Genomic DNA, 20,267 nt, shown 5'->3' with positions numbered 1-20,267 from the left:
GCCTGTCTCTGCAGCCGTGCTCCCCCTCCCCACATTACCTGCCAAAGGCACTGGCTGGCTCCAGGGGGGTGGCTCTGTGCCCTACCCTAACAACCCAAGGGCAGCTCTGTGCTGCACTGGGCTCTCCCTTTCCTCCTCTTGCTGTTCTAGAGCCCCTCTCCAACACCAGGCAAACAGCACTGAGAACAATAAATACTGTAATAAATAGAGAACCCCCTGTCCCATGGCACTGCTGCGGCAGCAGGTGGTGCAGCCGGGGTCCTGGAGTGCCTGCCCGGCTCTGCTCTTCCCAGGCCCCTCCAGCGTGGGCAGGAGCCGGTGCCCCTCTGGCTGTGACAAAGTCAGCCCTGTCCCACAGAAGCACCCGACGTTGGGGACAGGGTGTTGCAGTCCTTGACGGTGCTCTCACAGCAGCAGGTAAGAGTGGCTGGGTCCAGCTGTACTGTCCATCATGCTGCTCAACACTGAACCTGGCAGAGGGCTGGGGCTGCAGAGCCCTCCTCAAAGCTGGTGGGAAGCCCCACAGCCAGGGCTGTGGGACAGGGGGCAGGTGCCAGGCTGGGATATCACAGAGCCCCTAGCAAACAAGGTGGCCTTGGAGACTCATCACCAGGACAGCACCAGGATGTGTTCCTGGAGCCTGGACTGGGTGCAGTGCCAGGACAAGCTTGAGGCCCTCACAGGCTGGAGAAGACAGGCAGGGTGAAGCCCTTTCCGTGTTGGGCATGAGGAGAGGCTGTTCTGGTGAGCAGCAAAGTGGTCCCAGAGACTCACATAAGCCAAGAGAAGCTGCAGGTGGGCAGAAACCAAGAGCTAAACCACGCCAGTAGGATGGGACAGTGTCACAGGCCCCAGTGGCCCTGAGCTTGTTGCCGGGGCCTGTGTCCCTGCCAGGTTCAAGGCTGGAGCCAGAGTTGTCACACAGTCCCATGGCCCAGTGTGTGCAGACAAAGCGGCATTTCGTGTCCTGCGTGGGGAGCGTGTGAGGCCCCAGCTCAGATGGGCTTGTACAGCAGCGTGGTGACGTACTTCTTCTTGTAGCGGTGCGTGGCACTGAGCACCATCACGCCGTCCTGCAAGAGGCACAGCGTCAGAGTGTGGGGCTGGGGCACCCCCGGGGCTTGGGAAGCTGCCCCAGCCTGTCCCTGCTGTTCCCAGTCCCACAGCCAGTCCAATACACAACAGGGCAGCAGGGCAGAGCAAGGGCAGGGTCTGACACGTGCTCAGCTCCATCACGGTGCAGGGAGGCAGCTGAAGGGAATTGTCAGGAAGCCACACCCTCTGCCCCTGTTCGTGCCACACTTCACCAGGCAGCCAGGTCCCATCTCCATCCCCCAGCTGACCAGGTTCTGCTCCCTGCAGGTGCTGCAGGTGCCTGGAGTCAGGGCATCTCCCATTCCCTCACACAGCACCCTTGCAGCACCTGCGCTTACCTTGATGGAGAGTGCGTAGAGGTGATTGAGCATGACGTGGTTGGGCTCGGGCAGCAGTGCTGGGTCACACTAGGAGGAGAGGAGTGTCACAGGAGAACAGCAGAGCCCTGATCCCCCAGCTCCTGCCAGCACAGGGAGCTGCTGTCTCAGGCAGCTTCAGCTGCCACTGTCTCTGGCTGTTCTGAACAGGAACAGAGCTCAGCTAGGAGGCCAAATCAGTGTAGTAAATGGGAAAAGTGATGCTTTTCCTAGGAAATGCCAAGGGCCAGACCCCAGCCAAGGGGAGACCAGATTCCCTGCAGACAGGACTCCCTTTCCGACCCCAGTGTGGCTCTCTCTGTGGGCAGTATGCTGGTACACACCGAGATATTGGTGTCCTTGTTGAGGATGACCTGGAGGAGGTGAGGCGGGAGGATGGGTGGGGATTTGAAGCGCTCCTCGGGCCGGTATACGTACATCTCTTGGCCATAAGGTCCCGGTGGGGAGCTGGATAAATCTAGAGAGAAGACAAAGGTAGAGACATGAAGTGACTGAAGCAGGATGGGCAAACATAGAGCAGCTCCTAAGAAGCTTAGAAGGACTCAGCAAGGTCTTTCAAGTACCAACATCCTCCACAAGCCATGGGCAGGTATCTGTTCTGTAGCAACAGCTCAGCCTTTTCACAGCAGAAAAAGCAGCCAGGGGAGCCCATGGCAATTCCAAGCAGGGCTGTAAGCTGGTACATGCACTGACACAACACAAGCACCCCATGTTACCCATCACAGACCCCTCAAGCACACAGCTCTCAGCACAGCCAGGTCCCTCTCCCTGCAGGAAGCAGCTGGCTTGCTCCAGAGCTGCGCCCTCAGCAGCAGGGGCACAGGGAGATGGTTGCCCACATGCTCTCGGTGCTGCCTGATGAGGAGGTCCAGGGAAGGCAAACGGGAACTCTAGACTGAGCAGCTGTCCCACACATGGGAGGGACCTCGGGAGCTTGTGGTCACTGGAAGCTGGACTGGCTGCATCTCCCAGCTACATCTGATCTGAAAAATTTGGACAGCCAGTCCCCAGAAGGGCTCCACCTCCTCGAGCTGCTGCTGCTTGCTGGCTTCTCTCCAGCAGTGTCTCTTGCCCAGGCTGGGAAAGGACATGGAGCTGAGCTGTATCTGAGATGGGGCTGCACCAGGGACAGACACACGACTGAGCTTCCTGCCAGCATTTCACACTGAGCCAGCACCACCGGTGCCTGCGTGGTAACCTAACCTGCTGCTGTAACACAAGCAGACATGGAGGTTTGCAATGTGCTAGCACTGGTACAAATTACCTCAGCATGAAAACCAAGAGGAGCTGCTGAAAATAAACTGGATGCTGCTATCACCTAGCTTGTACCCTGGATCAGATGACTTACAGTTGATCAGACAGAAAGGGCTGATGTTCTTGGCATTTCCCAGTCCAAAATGGCTCCCTCAGCCACGCACAGGCAGCAGCTCTGCTCTGGGATGGTGCTAGCACAGAACAAGTTACACCAACACAGCCCCTCCAGAGGGACCAGGCCTCAGCTGTGGGCTGGGGAGGACACGCTGCCCAACACTACTCATCCCCATTGCAGGCCCACACCTCTGCCAGGGGGTCTGTGCACCTCAGAGCAGTGAGTCTCAGAGGAGAGGAGGTGGAAAATAGCACATGCAAAGCTGTAATGCCACAAAACTCACCCCGACCTGAGGTTTCTGAGCTCTCCAAGGAATCCACCTTCAATGCATCAAACACCTCAAAGTCAGACTTCTTGACGTGGATGAGGTTGTTTATCGTCCCCATCTGGCTGGTAACCACAGGCTGGAAAGAACTGGGGTGAGAATCTTCCTATGTTCACCTCCAGCTGAGGCACATTCAATGCTTCCTACATCCTCCCAGCCCAAGCTGTCTTTGCTGCAACACTACCTCAGAGGTGGCTGGTGTCCGTCTCTACCCTACACCTGTAGATCTCTGCTGTTTACCCTGGGAGGATTTTCCTTTATCCCATGCTCCTACATCACCTCCTATTTCCATCCTCCATCCTGCTACATGTCCATCGGTAGGTGTGTTGTCCTTCCCATGCTGCTACTGCATGATTCAGTTTGGAGGAGAACTTGTAAGTGCTGACCTCATGGCCCATCTTCCCATGTAGCCAATTCTCAGCGGGGCTTGAGGGCCTTCTGGAATTTCCCTGCCCTTTCCCAATGCTCCCCCATAAAGCATGACTAAGTCCAGAGGAACCAGCCTCTGAAATATCTCAGGGGATGGAGGTGTGCCTTTTGTTTCAGCAGATAGTCTCTGCCCTTCCTGTTCCCCCTCTGCTGCAGTTACATCCTGTCTAGCTCCCTGAAGAAGACAAGATCTGCGGGGATAAAGCTTTGAGCATTACCTCAGATGGATCATGGACCCACTGGCCATCCACAAAAAATTTGTACTGGTGCTCTCCTTCTGGAAGGTCCAAGATAGCAACAAAGTCGTTGTGGCTGTGCAGAGAGAACAGAGGTGCAACAGCATCACCCTGTTGATGCTCTGAATGCTGCTCTTCCATGGGGCCCCAGGAACCAGCACTACTCAGACCCTCTACCCCAACACCTTCATGCAGAGTTAGGCTTGCTTATCATCAGTGACCCAAGGCATGGCCACAACAGGTACAAGCATTCCAAGCACCAGCATGGCTCAAACCCCTGGCAGCTGCAAGTGGCAGTCTAGCTCTCCATGCCCAGAAAAAGTGGATGTGACAGACACCCTGTGCAAGACAGGCTGGGAAGAATGCATGGGCAAAGCTCCTGCCCTGTGCTGGCATGGCAGGACAGGAGCAAGTGGGACAGCTCTGTTTGTCAAGCCTGCAGTTGAGACAAACTCATTCCAGATGAATCTGCTAGGATTATGCCCAGAGTCCTACATGAGCTCCCATGTAAGTCACAGATGTGTTGAAGAACAGTGAGAACACCATTAGGGCAGGAAGATATGTGAGGGACAAACAACTAACTAACTGGCAGCAATACAACCTGGCATGGGGTAATGCTGCAGCCAAAGGAAGAGCTGACAGCTTCCAGAGGACTGCTGCATACCTGGGCAGGGCTCTGCTGCCAGGACTTGCTGCTGTGTGATGTCCAGCTGGGCAAGCAAAGTGGACCATCCTGTCCTGTCCCTGTTTCACAACCTCCCACTGTCCCTGCAGCACCACCCAGGGAAGGAACTGACCATGTATTTGTCTCAGACCCACAGCTGGGGTGAATGGAGAGAAGCTGGGTGAGCAAAGGAAAACATTCTCTGCACTGGAGCAGAGGGGAACATAGAGTAAGCGACTTGAGGGACTCGCTACCTCTTGATGAGTGGGATCTTGGTGCTCCAGTTGTTGAAGGATCCAGAGATGAAGACCTCTTTGCCTCCATCAGCCCAGCGTATCACAGTTGGACGAGCCTGTTGAGATGGTTTCACTGACTCCTCCAGATCTGGCTGCCACGACACAAACTCCTTGTCCCCAGGAATCTGGGCAAAGAAAACCAGAGCCTGACTGAGACACAGAGGCAACTGTGAACACATTCACTTCCCCCTGGGCTCTACCAGCTCACCTGCACATCCTAGACAGGAGCACCACAGAGCTCCTCCAGCCTCCCAGCCCCCCAGAGACCCCTCAAATGGCTGGGAACACAGCCCCACACAGCCAGTGAGCCAAAGCTCCAGGGCGCAGGCAGGGAAGGGAGCAGCCAGCCCCTACCTTCGAGTCATGGGAGCTGAAAACGCTGGGATCATCGGTGCTGCCCACCATGATCTTGTGTGGGTGTTCCTTGGCGGGGTGGGAGGCACTGGAGCCATCCGAGCGGTGGGACTTGGAGCCATGGCGCTCCCCAGACACCCTTTCGCTGGTGGTGTTCCCCATGACAGCTCAGCAGCCCCTGTGAGGGTCAGAGAACAACACTGCCTTTGCCCACGGGCTCCGGCAACAAGGAGAGGAGCAAAGGAGCCATCTCCCAATGTTCTTTGCCAATGGAGACAAACAGCAATCCTGAAAAAGGCCCCAAGTTCATTTCCACTACTAAGTTTGGGAGCTGAATGGGAATTCAACAAACAAGACACTTTGACCTAATTATAGCCACATCTTTAAGAACCATCACTCTAGTTAAGCTGGTAATTGTTAGACTCCAAAACCAATACCAGTTAATCTGTGTCCCTCATCAGCCTTTGGCAGCTGGCAGAGTAGAGCTGATGGGAAAAATAAAGCCAACCTTTATTGGCAAATCAACTGCCTGGCATTAACAGAGCCTCTTTCACAGTCCCGCAGTCAGGCTCTACAGACAACCCCCTACATCCAGCAAGAAAACAGCCAGGGAGTGAAAGTAGCAGCTGTTTTACAGTCCCCAACAAGTCTCCAAGAGCTCGCAGGCAGCAGAGCAGAGCCTTGTGCCTGCAAAGGCAACAGGGAGCATTTCAAGTGTCTGCGTGGAATCACCCAAGATGGAGCTTGTCCAAGGAGTGGGGCCAATGCTGTGGTGTCTGCAAAACGCTCAGCTTCCAGCAGCATTCACTTATGATTCACCAGGCAAGTCACCGTGTCAGCTGCAGCACAGCACAGCGAGGAGGACCATTTGTTGTGACCTAGCCAGCGTTTGCCTGGCTGTCTGGAGGCACACGGTGAGGGAAGGGCAGCCCTGGCCACCTTGGCATCCCTCTGCAGCTGGAGATGGGCTGCCATCCCCAATCTCACCCAGCTCAGAGAAAGCAAAACAGGAGAACTGACCAAGCCATGAACAACTAGACACCTCTCAGGACAAACAACAAAGCCACTGCAAGCTACTCGGGACCCTTCAGCCTTACCCTCTTTCCAGGAGCTGAGATGGATTGGGGTTCTTGCCCACTTCCAGGCTTATTTTGTAGGTTTCACTTACCATGGGCTCTGTAGGGCAAGCAAGGGGACAGCCAGCCTTGCTTCATGTGCTCACTTGTGACATTTGGAGGTTTGTTTAAAAGATCAAGTTATAGGAAGGGTGCCAAGAAAGGCTGCCAGCCAAAGCCAGGCTTTAGGATATTATGCAACAATTACTACAGTATTTCTTAAATCCTGGGGGCTAAAAGGCAGCTCAAGTGGGCAGCTAACCCATACCCCCACCCCTCTCAGTGCAGATCAAGTGTACCTGAAGATCCAGGTCAGGTGAGCTGCACCTCTTGCTCTGACATCTTCCCTCTCTGCTCTGGGGAGGCACAGACAGCTCCTCACAAAAACTGCCCCTTTACCTCCAGACCTGCTGTTGAGGAGCTTCCTCCCACTACTCCCTTACTTCTCATCTACAGGGAGGAAGGTAGGAAAGGCTGAACATCCTTTTGTAGCAGGACAGGCCTGAGAGATACGTGCAGGTGTTGACAGATGTGAAGCTTCCCTTTCTCTTCTCCAAAAGGAATCCAGTACCTCTGTCCCTTACAGGTCACGCTCTCCAAACACTTCCTGAGTTTTATCCCAAACGATGGCTCCTGTCTGGCGCGTGCCATCTGAATCCCCTGCACCACATAGACAGGCACCCTGCCCGTGCCAGGACAGGTCTCTGCACAGCCTGCAGTACCTGGCTTTGCTGAATTAACTTCTACAGTTCAAACCCTCCTGCACCCAGACCAGCCCTTGCAGCACGGGAAATCATGTGACACAGGTGTGTCCGAGTCACGGATGCCCACACCAGCAAACCTCCATGCCATCTCAGGACATCCAGTCTGGCAGCAAGCCCCTGCCAGCCGCAACCCGCAGCAAGGTGGGCCCCTGCCTGCCCGCCCCATCACCAGGGCCCTTCCGTTCCAGCCAGCCCCACGTCCCCACCTGGAAAATGACAAGTGAATTACACCCATTCCCCCCACCCCAGGATGTGCCATGCTTGCTGCCTCTCCCACCCGGCCAGTGACCGCGCTGGGAAACACTGGCAGGCAGCCCGAGGGGGTTTATGCAGGACAGATGGGGTCTCTGTCCAGCAACACTGGGGAGCACTGGCAGGCATTCCCAGGGGGGTTTTGAGGGACGGACGGGGTCCAGCATCCCGCCGGGCTGACACCGCCTGGGGGCCCGGGGAAGCCAGATCCGCCCGGGCTCTCCCTCCTTCGGAGACGGGAACTAGAGCTGAGCCCGGAGGTTGCCGTAAGGTTAAGGGGATGAGCTGAGAAACCGGGGGCGGAAAATCTCCCTCCGAGCAGGCAGGGCTAGGGCTCGGGCTCTGCTCGGCGGGGGCGGGGGCGGTGGCGGGGCTGTCACGGCGGGCTCGGCCCACGGGCGCCCGCGGGTCTGCCGTGACCCGGGGGAGGAGCGGGACACACCGGCAGGGGCCGGGCCCTCCCGAGGGGCTGCCAGACGGAAGTCTGCACCGCTGAGAGGTGCGGGACACGGCTACACAGCGGGGACGCGCAGCCACGCCTCACCCACCGCCACCCGCAGCGGCGCCCGGGGAGCCGCCACCCTCACACCCACCCACCCGTGACACCCACCCCGCCGTCCCCAGGCCCGGACCCGGCCCGACCCCACCTGCTGCCGCCGCCGCCCCGCTCTCCGCCTCCGTCCAAGATGGCGCCACCCCCCGCCGGCCGCTGCGGGGCGCTCTGACCCGCCCCCGCCGCGCTCCGCGGCCGCGCCCCGCCCCCGACCCGCGGCCCCACCGCCGGGCACCCGCCATGTTTGCTGAGGGCGGTCGGCCCGCTCTTGCCAATGGCGCACGGGCGGCGGCCGCGCTGCCTCAGCCGCAGGCGGCCATGTCTGTTGCGGGCAGGGATGGGGCCGGGCGCGGCGGGGGTGCTGCCCGTGGGCAGGACGGACTCTCAAGATGGACCCCACAGACTGACGCAGTCGGGCACTGCGGCGGGACAAGCTTTATTGCCCTTTCCCGAGGAGCCCCGCTTGGGCACGTTCTCAGTTTTCCCACCACCTCTGTGACCTAACCCATAGATAAGAGCTCGTGGGGCTGCCGGGCCAGGATTTAGGGAAGGGGAGTGATCCCTGTTCTCAGAGCAGACTTGGTGGTACCACAGCGGGAAGGTGCAACAGACCAGGCTGCACCCTCCGTGCTCCGGCACACCTAGCGAGAGACAACAGACATAGCCCAAGGGAAAAGGAGAAGATTGCCGCGAGGACCCGCTGTCTCCTTCACTTTAGGCTAGAGAGAGCCTAAGGAGAGAGCGAGACGTAGACGAGGGTGGCCACAATCATGCCGATGCTGAAGAGCACCGTGAGGACGTGGGGCGCGGCGCTGGAGCGGGCAGGGCGGCCGCTGGCCCGCGGCTGCAGGGCCCTGACCACGCGCTGCCGCTGGGTCAGGATGGCCTCCCTGGCGCCCGCCCACGCGCCCGGGCCCCGCAGCCGGTACTGGTACGGCGTGCAGGGCCCAAAGACCACCTCCAGCGCCAGCTTGGGGTCCGTGAGGAACAGGGTGAGCACGTTGGGCTTGACCCCCAGCTGGCAGGCGAGCTCGTCCATGTAGGGGATGTAATCCACCTGGATGGTGTGCCGCTGGCTCTTCACGTACCTGTGGGCAGGGAGGGAGGGCAGGCAGGTTTGACGAGGGGGCACGGGGTGAGGGTAGCAGGGCGGTGTTGTGCAGGGGCCTTACCGCTGAGCCATTCTCTCCTTGGTTTGTGTGATTTCAGCCAGCATGTCGACAGGCGGTGGCAGGCCCTGCAGCCCTGGGCAAAAGGAGGCTGGAGCTGGAGGGTGGGCTGTGCTTCTGCCACCGTCTGGATGGCTCTGCAGCCCAGCCTGGCCTCTGTTTGAATGTGGGGCTTTTGGAACGTGCCACCACGTCAGGAGCAAAGTGGGAGACATGGGCAAAGAAAGTAACAGCAGGAAAGGAAAGGGAGAATGTGGTTGCAGGCAACAGGATCTGTTAGTGGCCCCCACAAGAGAAGAACAGTGCAAGAGTTGTAGAAAAATGCAAAGCGGGGTTTTGTCCTCATGAAGAAGTAAAAGGAAGATAAAAAAGTGAGTGTGGGGAGGCAGCGTATCAGCGGATGCCACCAGCAACAACCCAGTCTTGGTGTGGCTGGGGGAGCCCAGCTGCATCCCCCAAACCTGCTTGACTTACCCTTGAAGACACGGGTGGCCCAGCGACACTGGAGCTCAGAGATGGGCATGATGGCACCCAGGGGCTGGATGAAGCCGATGAAAGCCAGTGTCGGCTTCTCCAGGTCAGGGGGGAACACGAATTTGTAGAGAGGAATCTGATTCTCCACCACCTTGAACCCCTCGAGGAATGGGAAGGAGAAGCTGTATCCTGTGGCAAAGACCACAGCATCGACATCTTCCCTGGTGCCATCCTCAAAGATGGCAGATGTCTCCGTGAACTCCTGGATGTTTGGCTTCACCCGCACCCTGCCTGAAATGATGCGGTTGGGCAGGTCATCGTTGACAGTCGGGTGCTGGTCAAAGACCCTGGAAGGCACAGACAGAACTTGTTCAGGCCCTGGCAGGAGGATGGCCTTCACTGGAGAAGGGTACTTGGGGTGCTGCTGGGGCACTCACCGGTGCTTGGGCTTTAGGCCATAGAGTGTGTGGTCAAAGCGGGCATTCAGCTTCCTCTCCATGAAAAAACTGATGACATTTGGAGGCAGCAGGTACTGGAGGAGCTGCGTGAAGCGACTGATGTAGCTGAAGTCAGAGGGGTACCCGCTCTCTGCCACCCGGTGCAGCACCCAGGACCCACGCTTGGTGCTGAGAAAAACCTGTAAGGTGAAGAGAGGTGGCAGCATGGCAGCATCCTCAGACTGGGCTGGGCCCCAGCTGTGCTCCAGGGACAGGGAAGCCAATACAGCTGCTGGGACCACAATAGCCACCCCCATACGGAGGGGATGGGGCGCTTGTGGCTAGGTGCTGGAGGGAGGGGAGCCTACACGGGATGGTGGGGGATGATCGGTGCCTTCTGGGGTCCCATCCCCGGGAGCTCCCCCAGCACACCTGCTTGGCTGTGTGGCTCAGCTCCACTGCGATATCGATGCCTGAATTCCCGATGCCAACCACAACCACCTGCTTTCCCAAAAAGGGCTGAGGGCTCTTGTAGTCCCGGCTGTGCAGGTACCAGCCCTCAAACTTTTCCAGCCCTGGAAGAGAGAGGAAAGACATGCTGGGCTCAGGTGTGGGACAGGAGGGTGGCTGCCCCCTGTTCAGACTGGTGGTGTGTTTTGGGAACAAGCTAGGACCAGTGTGACCAACAGGAGTTATGCAGCCCTGGGGTAGTGCCCAGAAGGGTGGCGGCATCTCCAGCATGGAAGACCTTCAGCATAGCCCTGAGCATCCTGCTCTGGCTTTGGGACTGGCCTGGCTTGAAACAGGGCTTGGACTGGAGAATTCCATGCTTCCATCCCAAAATTCTGCTGCAGGTCCTGTCTTGTGCCATGCATTGCTGGTAGAGGAACAACCAGGGTCCGTGCCGTCTCGCCAGACCCTGGTGACAGTATGCTCCAGCCCATTCCCCAGCCAAAGAGGGTCTCCACAGCTGAACACCCTCCAGGCATTTTCCCCTAGCACCCAGAGGAGAAGCCCACCACCAGTGCTGAGCCCTCCAGCCTTGGTGAGGAGCTGGAGAGCCTAGCAGGTGCTTGGCCAGCAACATGGAGAGGGAGCCTGTCTCAGGTGGGAGAGGCACACTGGCAGCGGTGACATCTGCCAGCAGGATGCTTTGGATACTCATGCAATCCCACCTGGTGTGTTAAGCTGCAAAGGCATTTAGGGATGTCAGGGAGCAGGCAAGCAAGCAGCCCACAGGCAGTACCTGGGAAGGAGCTGAGCGGGAGGTGTGCGTCGGTGTGGTGCCCACTGCACACCAGCACGGCGTCGAAGACAGCCGCCTCCTGCTTCCCCTCGCTCTCCGTCACCACCTCCCACTGCCCGCTGCTGGCAAAGTCGGGGCGCTTGGACACGCGGCACACGCTGGTCTGGGCACAGGGGGAGCGGTGTCAGACACCCTGTGCCCCCCGTTCCCGCTGCCACCTCCCCCTCGGCCTCCAGCTCTCACCCTGAAGCGGATGTGGCGGAGCAGGTCGAAGTGCTGGGCGTACATGCGGAAGTACTCCATGATCTTGGAGTTGTGCATGTAGTTGGGGAAGTCCTCAGGGATGGGGAAGTCGCTGAAGCACATCATCTCCTTGGAGGTGTTGATGATGACGGAGCGGTAGATGCTGGCACGGCCGTCCTCGGGGTGCTCCTGTGGGAGCGGGGCACAGCTCAGTGCTGGCCAGGGACTGCAGGGCTACCTGCCTGCCCTGCCTGGCACCTCCCCTGTGAGTGCAGGATTAAGCCACAGGTGGTTGTAGCACCCATCCCTGCATCCAGCACTCTCCCATGGGTGAGACCCCCACCCCAAAAAACAGGGAAGAGGTAGGTCCAGTGCCCTAGGTTACAGTGTAAGATGTAACCAAAATTATGTATTCTATTATCATCTTCACCAGCTGTTAAAGCAGTGGGGCAGTGCTCGTTATCTCCTACCATGACTCATCCCTGACAACTCCCTCTGGGGCTGTCTCTGTTTAATGGGCTATCAAGGACCCACCGCCTGACTCACAGAATTACATCAACCCATTGTGAGCTGCTCCGCCCAGGGGGAGGAGCCAAGCATTCCCACCTGGGTGTAATCTGGGGTTTGGAACAGCACAAGCAGCCCTTACCTACCGGATTCCCAGAGGACAAGAGCTACATAACCACCACTGGACCTTCAGAGGAGGACCAGACCTTTCTACAGCATGACCACTTCAACAGAACCACTTCAAAGAGGACTGCAGCCACCACTTAATTGGACTGGTACCGCCACCCTGCCCAGCAGGGTGTCAGGTCATATCCTGACTCTGTCAGGTTAAGCCAGTATTTTTGTGTTATTGTCTTGTTATATATACTAGTAAAGAACTGTTATTCCTATTTCTCATATAATTGCCTGAAAGCCCCTTAATTTCAAAATTATAGTAATTCAGAGTGAAGGGGGTTACATTTTCCATTCCAAGAGAGGCAGACACCTGTCTTTCAAACCAAGACATCTGGACTGGCAGGAGCTAGGCAGTGGTGACAGTGGGTCATGGTGGTCTTGTGCCTCAGTTTCCCCACTTCCACTCCTTGCCCCTATGGGGTGGCACATTCCCAAAGCTCCTGTGGTGCTGTTGCCCTGGCAGCCACATCAGGTCTCGCTGGTTGTGGAGCCAGCTCCAGAGCTTTCTGCTGAGTGGCTGTTCCCGCTTGCCAGGTCTGTGCCTTGGCAGATGGATGCTGCTGCTCTGATTCTGTTACACCAGCCCTGTCCTTGACACATCACAGGTATAACCAGCAGACTCTGACTGATCCACCTCAGACCCCACTCTGGCATGGGACTATGTGTGTCTCCCCAGGGCTCTCCCACATGCATATTGGGCATGGTGGGAACACTGATCATCTTGTTGGTGGGTCCATGGGATAAAATTCAGCAGCCTCATTAGGCGGGGGCAGAGACAAACTCCAGGATTGCTCCAAGGCAGGGAGAGTCCAGGCACAGAGAAGGCAGCACTCGGTGTCTCTGTGTGGGCGAGTGGCAGAGAAGCAGGGAGAGGAGCAATCTTGATTCCCAGAAAGAGCTGGGCAGGACAGAGACTGGGACAGACAGGGGGTCAGATATGACAGGTAGGAAGGGGCTGGGAGCGACCAAGAGCAAAACAGCAGAGGAAGGGGTAGATGAGACTGGGAAGGGAGGGATGGGAAAGGGAAGTCTGAGCTGGGGGAGCAAGCCATGGAGTGAAGTCCTTGAGGACGCTTCATCCTGCTGCTGGTGAGCAGGCGTTGGGTCCTATGTGCCTGACACACCAGCTGGCACCACGCTGCCAAAGCAGGTTTACTTTCCTGTGGTTTTCCTTGGAAACCTGCCTGCTGCACGCATGCAAAGCAGGGGAGTGGTGCGTCCTTCTTTGCCAAGGAGCGATCCCAGTCCCATCTGTGCTGCTGCCGTGGGACAGGCTGGCTGCACGGGGCTTACCTCGAAGCGCCAGAGCCCCCCGATGTCCTTGCTCCTCTCAAAGCAGGTAGGCTCCAGCCCCTCATCCAGGCAGCATTTCAGGGTGCACAGGCCAGAGGCACCAGCACCGATGATAGCTACTCTCCGGGCAGCCATGTCCCACGGTGTGGTGGTGGCAGGGATGCTGGAGAAGCCGTGGCCAAGAGCAAAACACACTTGAAGGGGGGTTGTGGAGCCAGGCAGATCCCACCAGGGAGGCTGTCCGGTGCTGCTCAGCTTGGGGGTGACTGTCCCTGTGCTTCCTGTGGGTGGCCAAGGTCAGCTGGGGTGTCACAAGACGTGCTTATTTCAGACATGATCTACAGGTTTCCTCCACTGCCCTGCCACGCCTCCTGCCTGTGCCTGCCCGCCGCAAGACGCACATTACATTCTGTAAACTCTTAACGATGCTGACATTGCCCCATGAGTTGCTGGGCAGGGCAAAGATGTGGCTGTGCTTCAGATTTTGGCAGGTTGTGGTGTGGAAAACAAACCTAGGGGATGACTGGGGGGCTGGCATGAGCAGTCCAGGCGTGTGGTGGCCAGGACCCCCATCCTTTACCCACTCTGGGTCCCCAGCCCACCCAACCACCTTCTGGAAGGGCTGTGTGCAGGGGAAGAGGGTGGCTCTGAGCTGTGCCGCTGGGACTGCTGGGACCCGCTCCGGCAGCACACATCCTGCGAGAGGCTGTCATGCTGTGGAACGTGTGTGTGCATCAGCCCATGCTATTGTGGGCCAGTGACTCAAGGCCAATCTCAAACCTGTAAGCATTCTCACAGCACATGGAGGGTCGTGATGGTGTCAGTAACAGGATGGACACTTGGCTGTTTAATGCATTTATCCAGTTAGAAAGTGTGCTGTGCCTTTGCTGCTTAGCTCTGGTGCGAGCGTGGCAACATTGGCATGGCTGGGTTACAGAAAGGCCCGGAGTGCTGGCTGAGAGGGACTGGAATTTAGCCTGCAGTGAGCAGGTTTCCTCCTCTGTCCCTGACAGCACTCCCCCCGGGCAGGTGCAGAGCAGAAGCCCAAGCATTATTTTGGCAGCTGGGGAGGCTCTGTGCATCCTGAGCTCATGGCGTGGTCACAGCCTCCAGGCAGGAGGAAGGGTTCTGCCACCACTGGGGTGCACAGGCTGCCAAGGGGCAGGGGTGGCCAGCCAACCCCCAGCACATTGCAAAGCCTCCCTTCCCATGCTTGCAGAGCACCTACAAGTAAGCAAAAACAGCTGCCAGGATGGCCACGGCCCCGACCAGCTTGAAGATGAGGGGCATGGCAGGGGCCGAGGTGCTCTCTTCCACGTGCCGTGTCTGCAGGGGCTTGAGGATGCGCTGCTGCTGGGTCAGGATGGCCTCCCTGGCGCCCGCCCACGCGCCCGGGCCCCGCAGCCGGTACTGGTACGGCGTGCAGGGCCCAAAGACCACCTCCAGCGCCAGCTTGGGGTCCGTGAGGAACAGGGTGAGCACGTTGGGCTTGACCCCCAGCTGGCAGGCGAGCTCGTCCATGTAGGGGATGTAATCCACCTGGATGGTGTGCCGCTGGCTCTTCACGTACCTGTGGGCAGGGAGGGAGGGCAGGTAGGTGCTGGAAGCAGAGCTGGCAGATGCCCTGCATACCAGGATGGCGGTATTGGACAGACTGGACTGTGGGCAGTGTGGCCAACCCCATCCCTGCCCTCTGTTGGCGCACACACAATGTGCCAGGATGCATCCATGGGACAGGATGGATGCCCATAAGCAGCTGTGCCAAAGGCAGCCCCTTGGTGCTCCCACAGGGATCTTACCTCTTTGCCATCACTTCTTTCTTCTGCTCGATGTCAGCCTCCATGTCGTGCCGTGGGGGCAGCTCATTCAGCCCTGGGGAGGATAAGACACAGCGACCACTGCGGTGCTGCCTTGCCTGCGTGCTGTGCCTCTGCCAGCACCACTGTGGTGTGTGGTCTGGCACCTGAGGCATGTCCAAGTGCCTTGGGATGGGGAGGAGCAGTCTGTGGAGCTGAGGGTATGGATTGTCCCTGTCCCTCTCAGACAAGAGGCCGTCTCACTGTGACAGCTGCAAGGCAGCCATGCCATCACCATAGCCAGGATGGCACAACCAGCTGCTGTCTCCTTGACATGGCTGGGCACCATCTGCCCTCACTCCAGGGCTGCATCCACAGGGCAGGTTTGCCTGACTTACCCTTGAAGACACGGGTGGCCCAGCGACACTGGAGCTCAGAGATGGGCATGATGGCACCCAGGGGCTGGATGAGGCCGATGAAAGCCAGTGTCGGCTTCTCCAGGTCAGGGGGGAACACGAATTTGTAGAGGGAAATCTGGTTCTCCACCACCTTCACGCAGCCCTCGAGGAATGGGAAGGAGAAGCTATATCCTGTGGCAAAAACTACGGCATCAATATCTTCTCTGGTGCCGTCCTCAAAGATGGCAGATGTCTCCGTGAACTCCTGGATGTTTGGCTTCACCCGCACCCTGCCTGAAATGATGCGGTTGGGCAGGTCATCGTTGACAGTCGGGTGCTGGTGAAGGACCCTGGAAGGTGCAAGAAGCCATCAGGGCATTGAGAAGGGAGTGTTTCTGTTCAGTGTCCTGCTCCAGTTGCTGCTCCCTGCTCTGGGAATGCTCATCCCCAGGGATGCTTGACAGATACCCCTGCGGTGGTGTCTCCAAGAGTCCTTGGAACGGGCAGTGGTGGCTCCCTCACACATTGCCTGGGCACAACAAAACTATTAACCCAGCCCAAGCACAGGGAGCATGGAATGGCCAAACTGGGCAGGACACAGAGGGAGGCAGACGGTCCCTTCTGGGCAGGGGGAGTGTTTGCTGATACCTGTGCTTTGGCTTCAGGCCGTAGCGTGAGTGGTCGAACCTGGCATTCAGCTTCTTCTCCATGTAGTCACATGCCATGGATGAGCTGACCAGCTCCTGCAGGAATGTCTTCACGCGGGTGGTTAAGATGGTGTCGATGGGGTAGCCCCGATCTCCAACGCGGTTGAGGATCCACGCACCCCGGCGGGTGCTGAGGAAGACCTAGACAAGGAATAAGGATCACTTCCTGAATGCAGTGATGGTCCTGGGAGGGCTGCCCTGTGGGGGACAAGCCCTTGCCCTGGGATCACTCTGCTTTTTGCTGCCCAAGCACTGGGTAAAGACCCGGAGGGCAGAGGGAGCTGGTGACTGGCATCTTGTAGGGGAGTGGAACCAAGTCTCAATTGCCTGGCAGCTAGGATTGGCAGGTGCCAGCATGGCCAAACACAGTGAGTGCTGGCATGGAGCAGCAGCTGTACAAGTGCCTTGGTGCTGGTGTCCTTGTGGAGCTGGCAGTGTCCCACAGGGTCTGGCCTGCCTGCCAGGACCCCACTCCTGCTGCTCACCTGTTGGGCTGTTTGGCTGATCTCCACAGCCAGGTCTGACCCCGAATTCCCGATTCCGATGACAACAACCTTTTTGTTTGTGAAAGCCTGAGCGTCCTTGTAGTCTCGGCTGTGGAGGTACTGGCCCTTGAATTTCTCAATTCCTGTGAGCAGGAAGGAGGGATGCTTGGTTTCCTGGTGCCAGGTTGGAGGATCACCCCCGTAAAGACTGGAGATGCTCCCTTGCCCCACCAAACCATTCCTGGGGAGCATAGGAGCGCTCCTGGAGTCAAAGCAAGGCAGGGAAATACTGGGGCCAGGAGGGAAAGCAGCAGGGAGAATAGGGACTGGCATGGACTAGCTTTTAAGAGTGTCTCCTCATGCCAGTGTGCAGGGCAGTACCTGGAAAGGAGCTGAGCGGGAGGTGTGCGTCGGTGTGGTGCCCACTGCACACCAGCACGGCGTCGAAGACAGCCGCCTCCTGCTTCCCCTCGCTCTCCGTCACCACCTCCCACTGCCCGCTGCTGGCGAAGTCGGGGCGCTTGGACACGCGGCACACGCTGGTCTGGGCACAGGGGGAGCGGTGTCAGACACCCTGTGCCCCCCGTTCCCGCTGCCACCTCCCCCTCGGCCCCCAGCTCTCACCCTGAAGCGGATGTGGCGGAGCAGGTCGAAGTGCTGGGCGTACATGCGGAAGTACTCCATGATCTTGGAGTTGTGCATGTAGTTGGGGAAGTCCTCAGGGATGGGGAAGTCGCTGAAGCACATCATCTCCTTGGAGGTGTTGATGATGACGGAGCGGTAGATGCTGGCACGGCCGTCCTCGGGGCGCTCCTGTGGGAGCGGGGTAATGGTTCAGTGGTGGCCAGGGGACTGACAGGGAAGGATGGCTGGGGCTGATGAGGTGCTCCTTTTCATGGAGCCCCTGCCCTCAGTCTCACCCAGAGGATCCCACTGTGGCCGGTTGCCACCCCACCAGCCACCACCGACCCCTGAGGGTCACCGTGCTGACCCCAAGCAGGACACGTGGCCAGCAGGCTTTACCTCAAACCTCCAGAGGCCTCCGATGTCGCCGGTCCTCTCGAAGCAGACGGGCTCCAGCCCCTCCTGCAGGCAGGCTTTGATGGCGCACAGCCCGCTGCTGCCCCCGCCGATGATGGCCACCTTCTTTGCCATGATGCGCTCCACCACCGGCTGCCTGGGGACAGCGTCGGACAGCGGAGCTGAGTGACCAGGGCTGCAACTGTGCAGAACTTCGACCTTGGTGCACCAAAGAGGTCCCAAGAGAGGTAGCCCCTCAAAGTTTGTCTGGGGTTATAAAGCAACTGTTGTCCCCCAGTGCTGGTTTTTGCTCTGTTGTGGTGTTGCCTCTGGATGCCCCGGGAGGAAATCCTACCGAGTATCAGGGAGCCTCAAAATCTCCCTGCCCATGCCAAGTCCCGGCGATGGAGGTGCCCTGGAGTGCTGTGCCCTTCTGTGGGGACCGACGGCTCCCTCCCAGGCGGGTGACAGCCCCTCAGCCTGCCCTTTGCGCCCTCCCTTCCCCGGGAGGCTCCTGCTGTGCTGTCCCGATGCCCGCTGCGTGCCGGCAGCGCGGGGGACACCCTTCACCGACCTGCGGCCACGGGATGCGCAGCCCATGGAAGGCTGGCGACAGGCACGGAGCCGTGCGAGGGTCTCTGCCGCGCTGCCCCCCACCCGCGCCGCCCGAGCGCGGCCTGGCTTTACGGTGCGCAGCGTCCGGGAGCGAGGCCGCCCCCTCCGTCACTCCTCCCACGGGCCCAGGGAAAGGAAGCCAGAACTCGGCTGGCTCCCGGCCGCCTGCCTGGCTGTTCCGGCAGCGGTGTCGCCGCAGTCTCGGACGGCGGCCTAAGGAGTCATCCCAGGCGCTGGCGCAGCCGATCCTTGTGGTTGCGTGCTTGGTAAACAAACGCTGTCCTGGACTTCTACCCCAGGATTATCAGGATCAGTCCAACCCCGGTTATGCTGGTACCTGGGGTCACACACAGCTCTGGCTGCTCCAGTGGCAGCCGGCACTGTATCGCCCACATGCCCTCTGCCCCTGGGCTGGACGTGTCGGCACACGGCTCGCTCCTGGGCTGGCAGAGTCCTTGGGGCCAGTGGAACCCCGGTCCGAGGAGCACCACGCTGTTGGGGTGCCACTGGTGTGAGGGTGGTGGGACCAGTAAGGAAAAGGTTGCAGGAGGCACAGACCAGGGGGATCCAGAGCTCTCTGCTGTCTCCTGGCACACTCGCAGCCAGATAGCCCCTTAGGACTGCAGAGGAAATTTGCTCTCCCCTGTCCAGGGAACTTTGCCGTAGAGCTGAGCAAGGCATAGGGGCCAAGCTCCGCAGCTGAAATGGTTTTAACCTTCTAAAACTCATAGTATTATGTTTGCAGTAAGCTTAATAAAGCTCTTTCTGTCCCTCACTGTTGGCAAGGGCTGATCTCTGCCTGGGGCAGAGGTGCTGAGCTGCCAACCCACACTCTGTACCTGCCTGCCAAAAAGCATCAAAAGCATCTTACCAAGCAAGGGATCAGCACGGGAATGAAGAGGAGGCACCACTGGCAGTGCTGCTCTTCCTGCTCTGCTGTCAGCTGGCTTCTCGCTCTTTTGGAAGCTCTGCACGAACTGCCCAAGTGTGACAGGTACAGGGGACCTCTCTGAGCTCTCAACCGCTCTGCTGGGCTATAAAACCTCTGTGCACAGTTGCCTCTGAATTTGCCCTTCTCCCGACAGGAGGCTGCATTGCCCTGGACTTTACCCCCCTGCATCTGGACTCATAGCCCACACAAACTCTGCTGCCAGCCACCAGGATCATGCCAGGATATTTTGGTCAAGGCCCGCTGGTTGATATCTATGGAAGTCACAGCTCCCCATACCTGGCAAGCACCCAGGATGTAGAGTGTGGCCAGCAGTGTCTGCTGTACAGTGTCTGCTCTGGGCTTCCACAGTGGGCAGAAAAGTTGTGGGACAAGTGGAGCAGAAAGCTCCTGTCCTATCAGTGAGTTGGCACCCATATTGGAGGAGAAGTGACAAGTGACAAGCACAGAAGGAGACCAAAGGTCTCTCTGGTGGAGCGGGAGAGAAGCAGAGAAGTCAGAGGGTGGCCAGGCAGCCTGTGACCCAGCAGCAGGGCTGTGCAGTGGTGATGGTGGGTGCCACCAGGATCTCATGGAGGGTCCTGCAAGTGAGTCAAGAGCAACTTTTGGCACACACGTGTATGTGGGAGCCACAGATGCACAGGTTTGCTGCCGTACCCTCCATGATGTAGAGAGGAAGACCCCAACAGCTCTAAGAACAGACCGTAAGTGCAGACAAAAAACACTCTCTGTTTTGGAAAAGGTAGAACAAAGATGTTTTGGCACAGCACCAAGCCCTGTCCACCCCAGAGTGTGCCACCTGCCTGTGCTCCTACAGCCACCACAGGGCTGGTCTCTGGGAGGGCTGGCCGGGGTGTCTGGATGTTGCCATGCACATGCTGGACTGGCCCAGCTGGCTGCTAGGAGTGTAGTGCAACCCAGGGGA

At 58.5% G+C, this 20,267-nt stretch overlaps 3 protein-coding genes across 7 annotated transcripts; all 3 read right to left on the bottom strand.

The window, feature by feature from the left end:
* Window positions 1–180: 180 nt before the first annotated feature.
* On the bottom strand, window positions 181–7,990 carry PRKAB2 (protein kinase AMP-activated non-catalytic subunit beta 2). Of its 2 annotated transcripts, none has more exons than XM_069023755.1 (8): window positions 7,924–7,990; window positions 5,146–5,323; window positions 4,750–4,916; window positions 3,814–3,907; window positions 3,125–3,245; window positions 1,796–1,929; window positions 1,434–1,502; window positions 181–1,073 (listed from the first exon to the last, which is right to left on the bottom strand). In XM_069023755.1, the coding sequence occupies exons 2-8, from the start codon at window positions 5,305–5,307 to the stop codon at window positions 996–998; spliced, it is 825 nt and encodes a 274-aa protein (XP_068879856.1). In that variant the 5' UTR covers window positions 5,308–5,323; window positions 7,924–7,990; the 3' UTR covers window positions 181–995. The 2 variants fall into 2 exon arrangements, with proteins under 2 accessions (XP_068879856.1, XP_068879857.1); XM_069023756.1 differs by having other exon boundaries at window positions 3,131–3,245.
* A 243-nt stretch (window positions 7,991–8,233) lies between these two features.
* LOC138114373 (flavin-containing monooxygenase 5-like) lies at window positions 8,234–13,665 on the bottom strand. Of its 3 annotated transcripts, none has more exons than XM_069023738.1 (8): window positions 13,373–13,665; window positions 11,399–11,587; window positions 11,156–11,318; window positions 10,342–10,484; window positions 9,910–10,109; window positions 9,473–9,819; window positions 9,002–9,074; window positions 8,234–8,917 (listed from the first exon to the last, which is right to left on the bottom strand). In XM_069023738.1, the coding sequence occupies exons 1-8, from the start codon at window positions 13,505–13,507 to the stop codon at window positions 8,560–8,562; spliced, it is 1,608 nt and encodes a 535-aa protein (XP_068879839.1). In that variant the 5' UTR covers window positions 13,508–13,665; the 3' UTR covers window positions 8,234–8,559. The 3 variants fall into 3 exon arrangements, with proteins under 3 accessions (XP_068879839.1, XP_068879837.1, XP_068879838.1); XM_069023736.1 differs by lacking the exon at window positions 13,373–13,665 and adding an exon at window positions 12,390–13,351; XM_069023737.1 differs by lacking the exon at window positions 13,373–13,665 and adding an exon at window positions 11,829–12,350.
* A 546-nt stretch (window positions 13,666–14,211) lies between these two features.
* Window positions 14,212–19,482, bottom strand: LOC138114372 (flavin-containing monooxygenase 5-like). Of its 2 annotated transcripts, none has more exons than XM_069023735.1 (9): window positions 19,265–19,482; window positions 17,782–17,935; window positions 17,383–17,571; window positions 17,140–17,302; window positions 16,759–16,901; window positions 16,215–16,414; window positions 15,567–15,916; window positions 15,172–15,244; window positions 14,212–14,942 (listed from the first exon to the last, which is right to left on the bottom strand). In XM_069023735.1, the coding sequence occupies exons 2-9, from the start codon at window positions 17,911–17,913 to the stop codon at window positions 14,597–14,599; spliced, it is 1,596 nt and encodes a 531-aa protein (XP_068879836.1). In that variant the 5' UTR covers window positions 17,914–17,935; window positions 19,265–19,482; the 3' UTR covers window positions 14,212–14,596. The 2 variants fall into 2 exon arrangements, with proteins under 2 accessions (XP_068879836.1, XP_068879835.1); XM_069023734.1 differs by lacking the exon at window positions 19,265–19,482 and adding an exon at window positions 18,353–19,237.
* Between the last annotated feature and the right edge of the window lie 785 nt (window positions 19,483–20,267).

This window comes from Aphelocoma coerulescens, chromosome 8 (assembly GCF_041296385.1).
Source record: "Aphelocoma coerulescens isolate FSJ_1873_10779 chromosome 8, UR_Acoe_1.0, whole genome shotgun sequence".
NCBI classification, from domain to species: domain Eukaryota; kingdom Metazoa; phylum Chordata; class Aves; order Passeriformes; family Corvidae; genus Aphelocoma; species Aphelocoma coerulescens.
The sequence above is the reverse complement of the archived record's forward strand: the minus strand, read 5'-3'. Positions and strand labels throughout refer to the sequence as shown.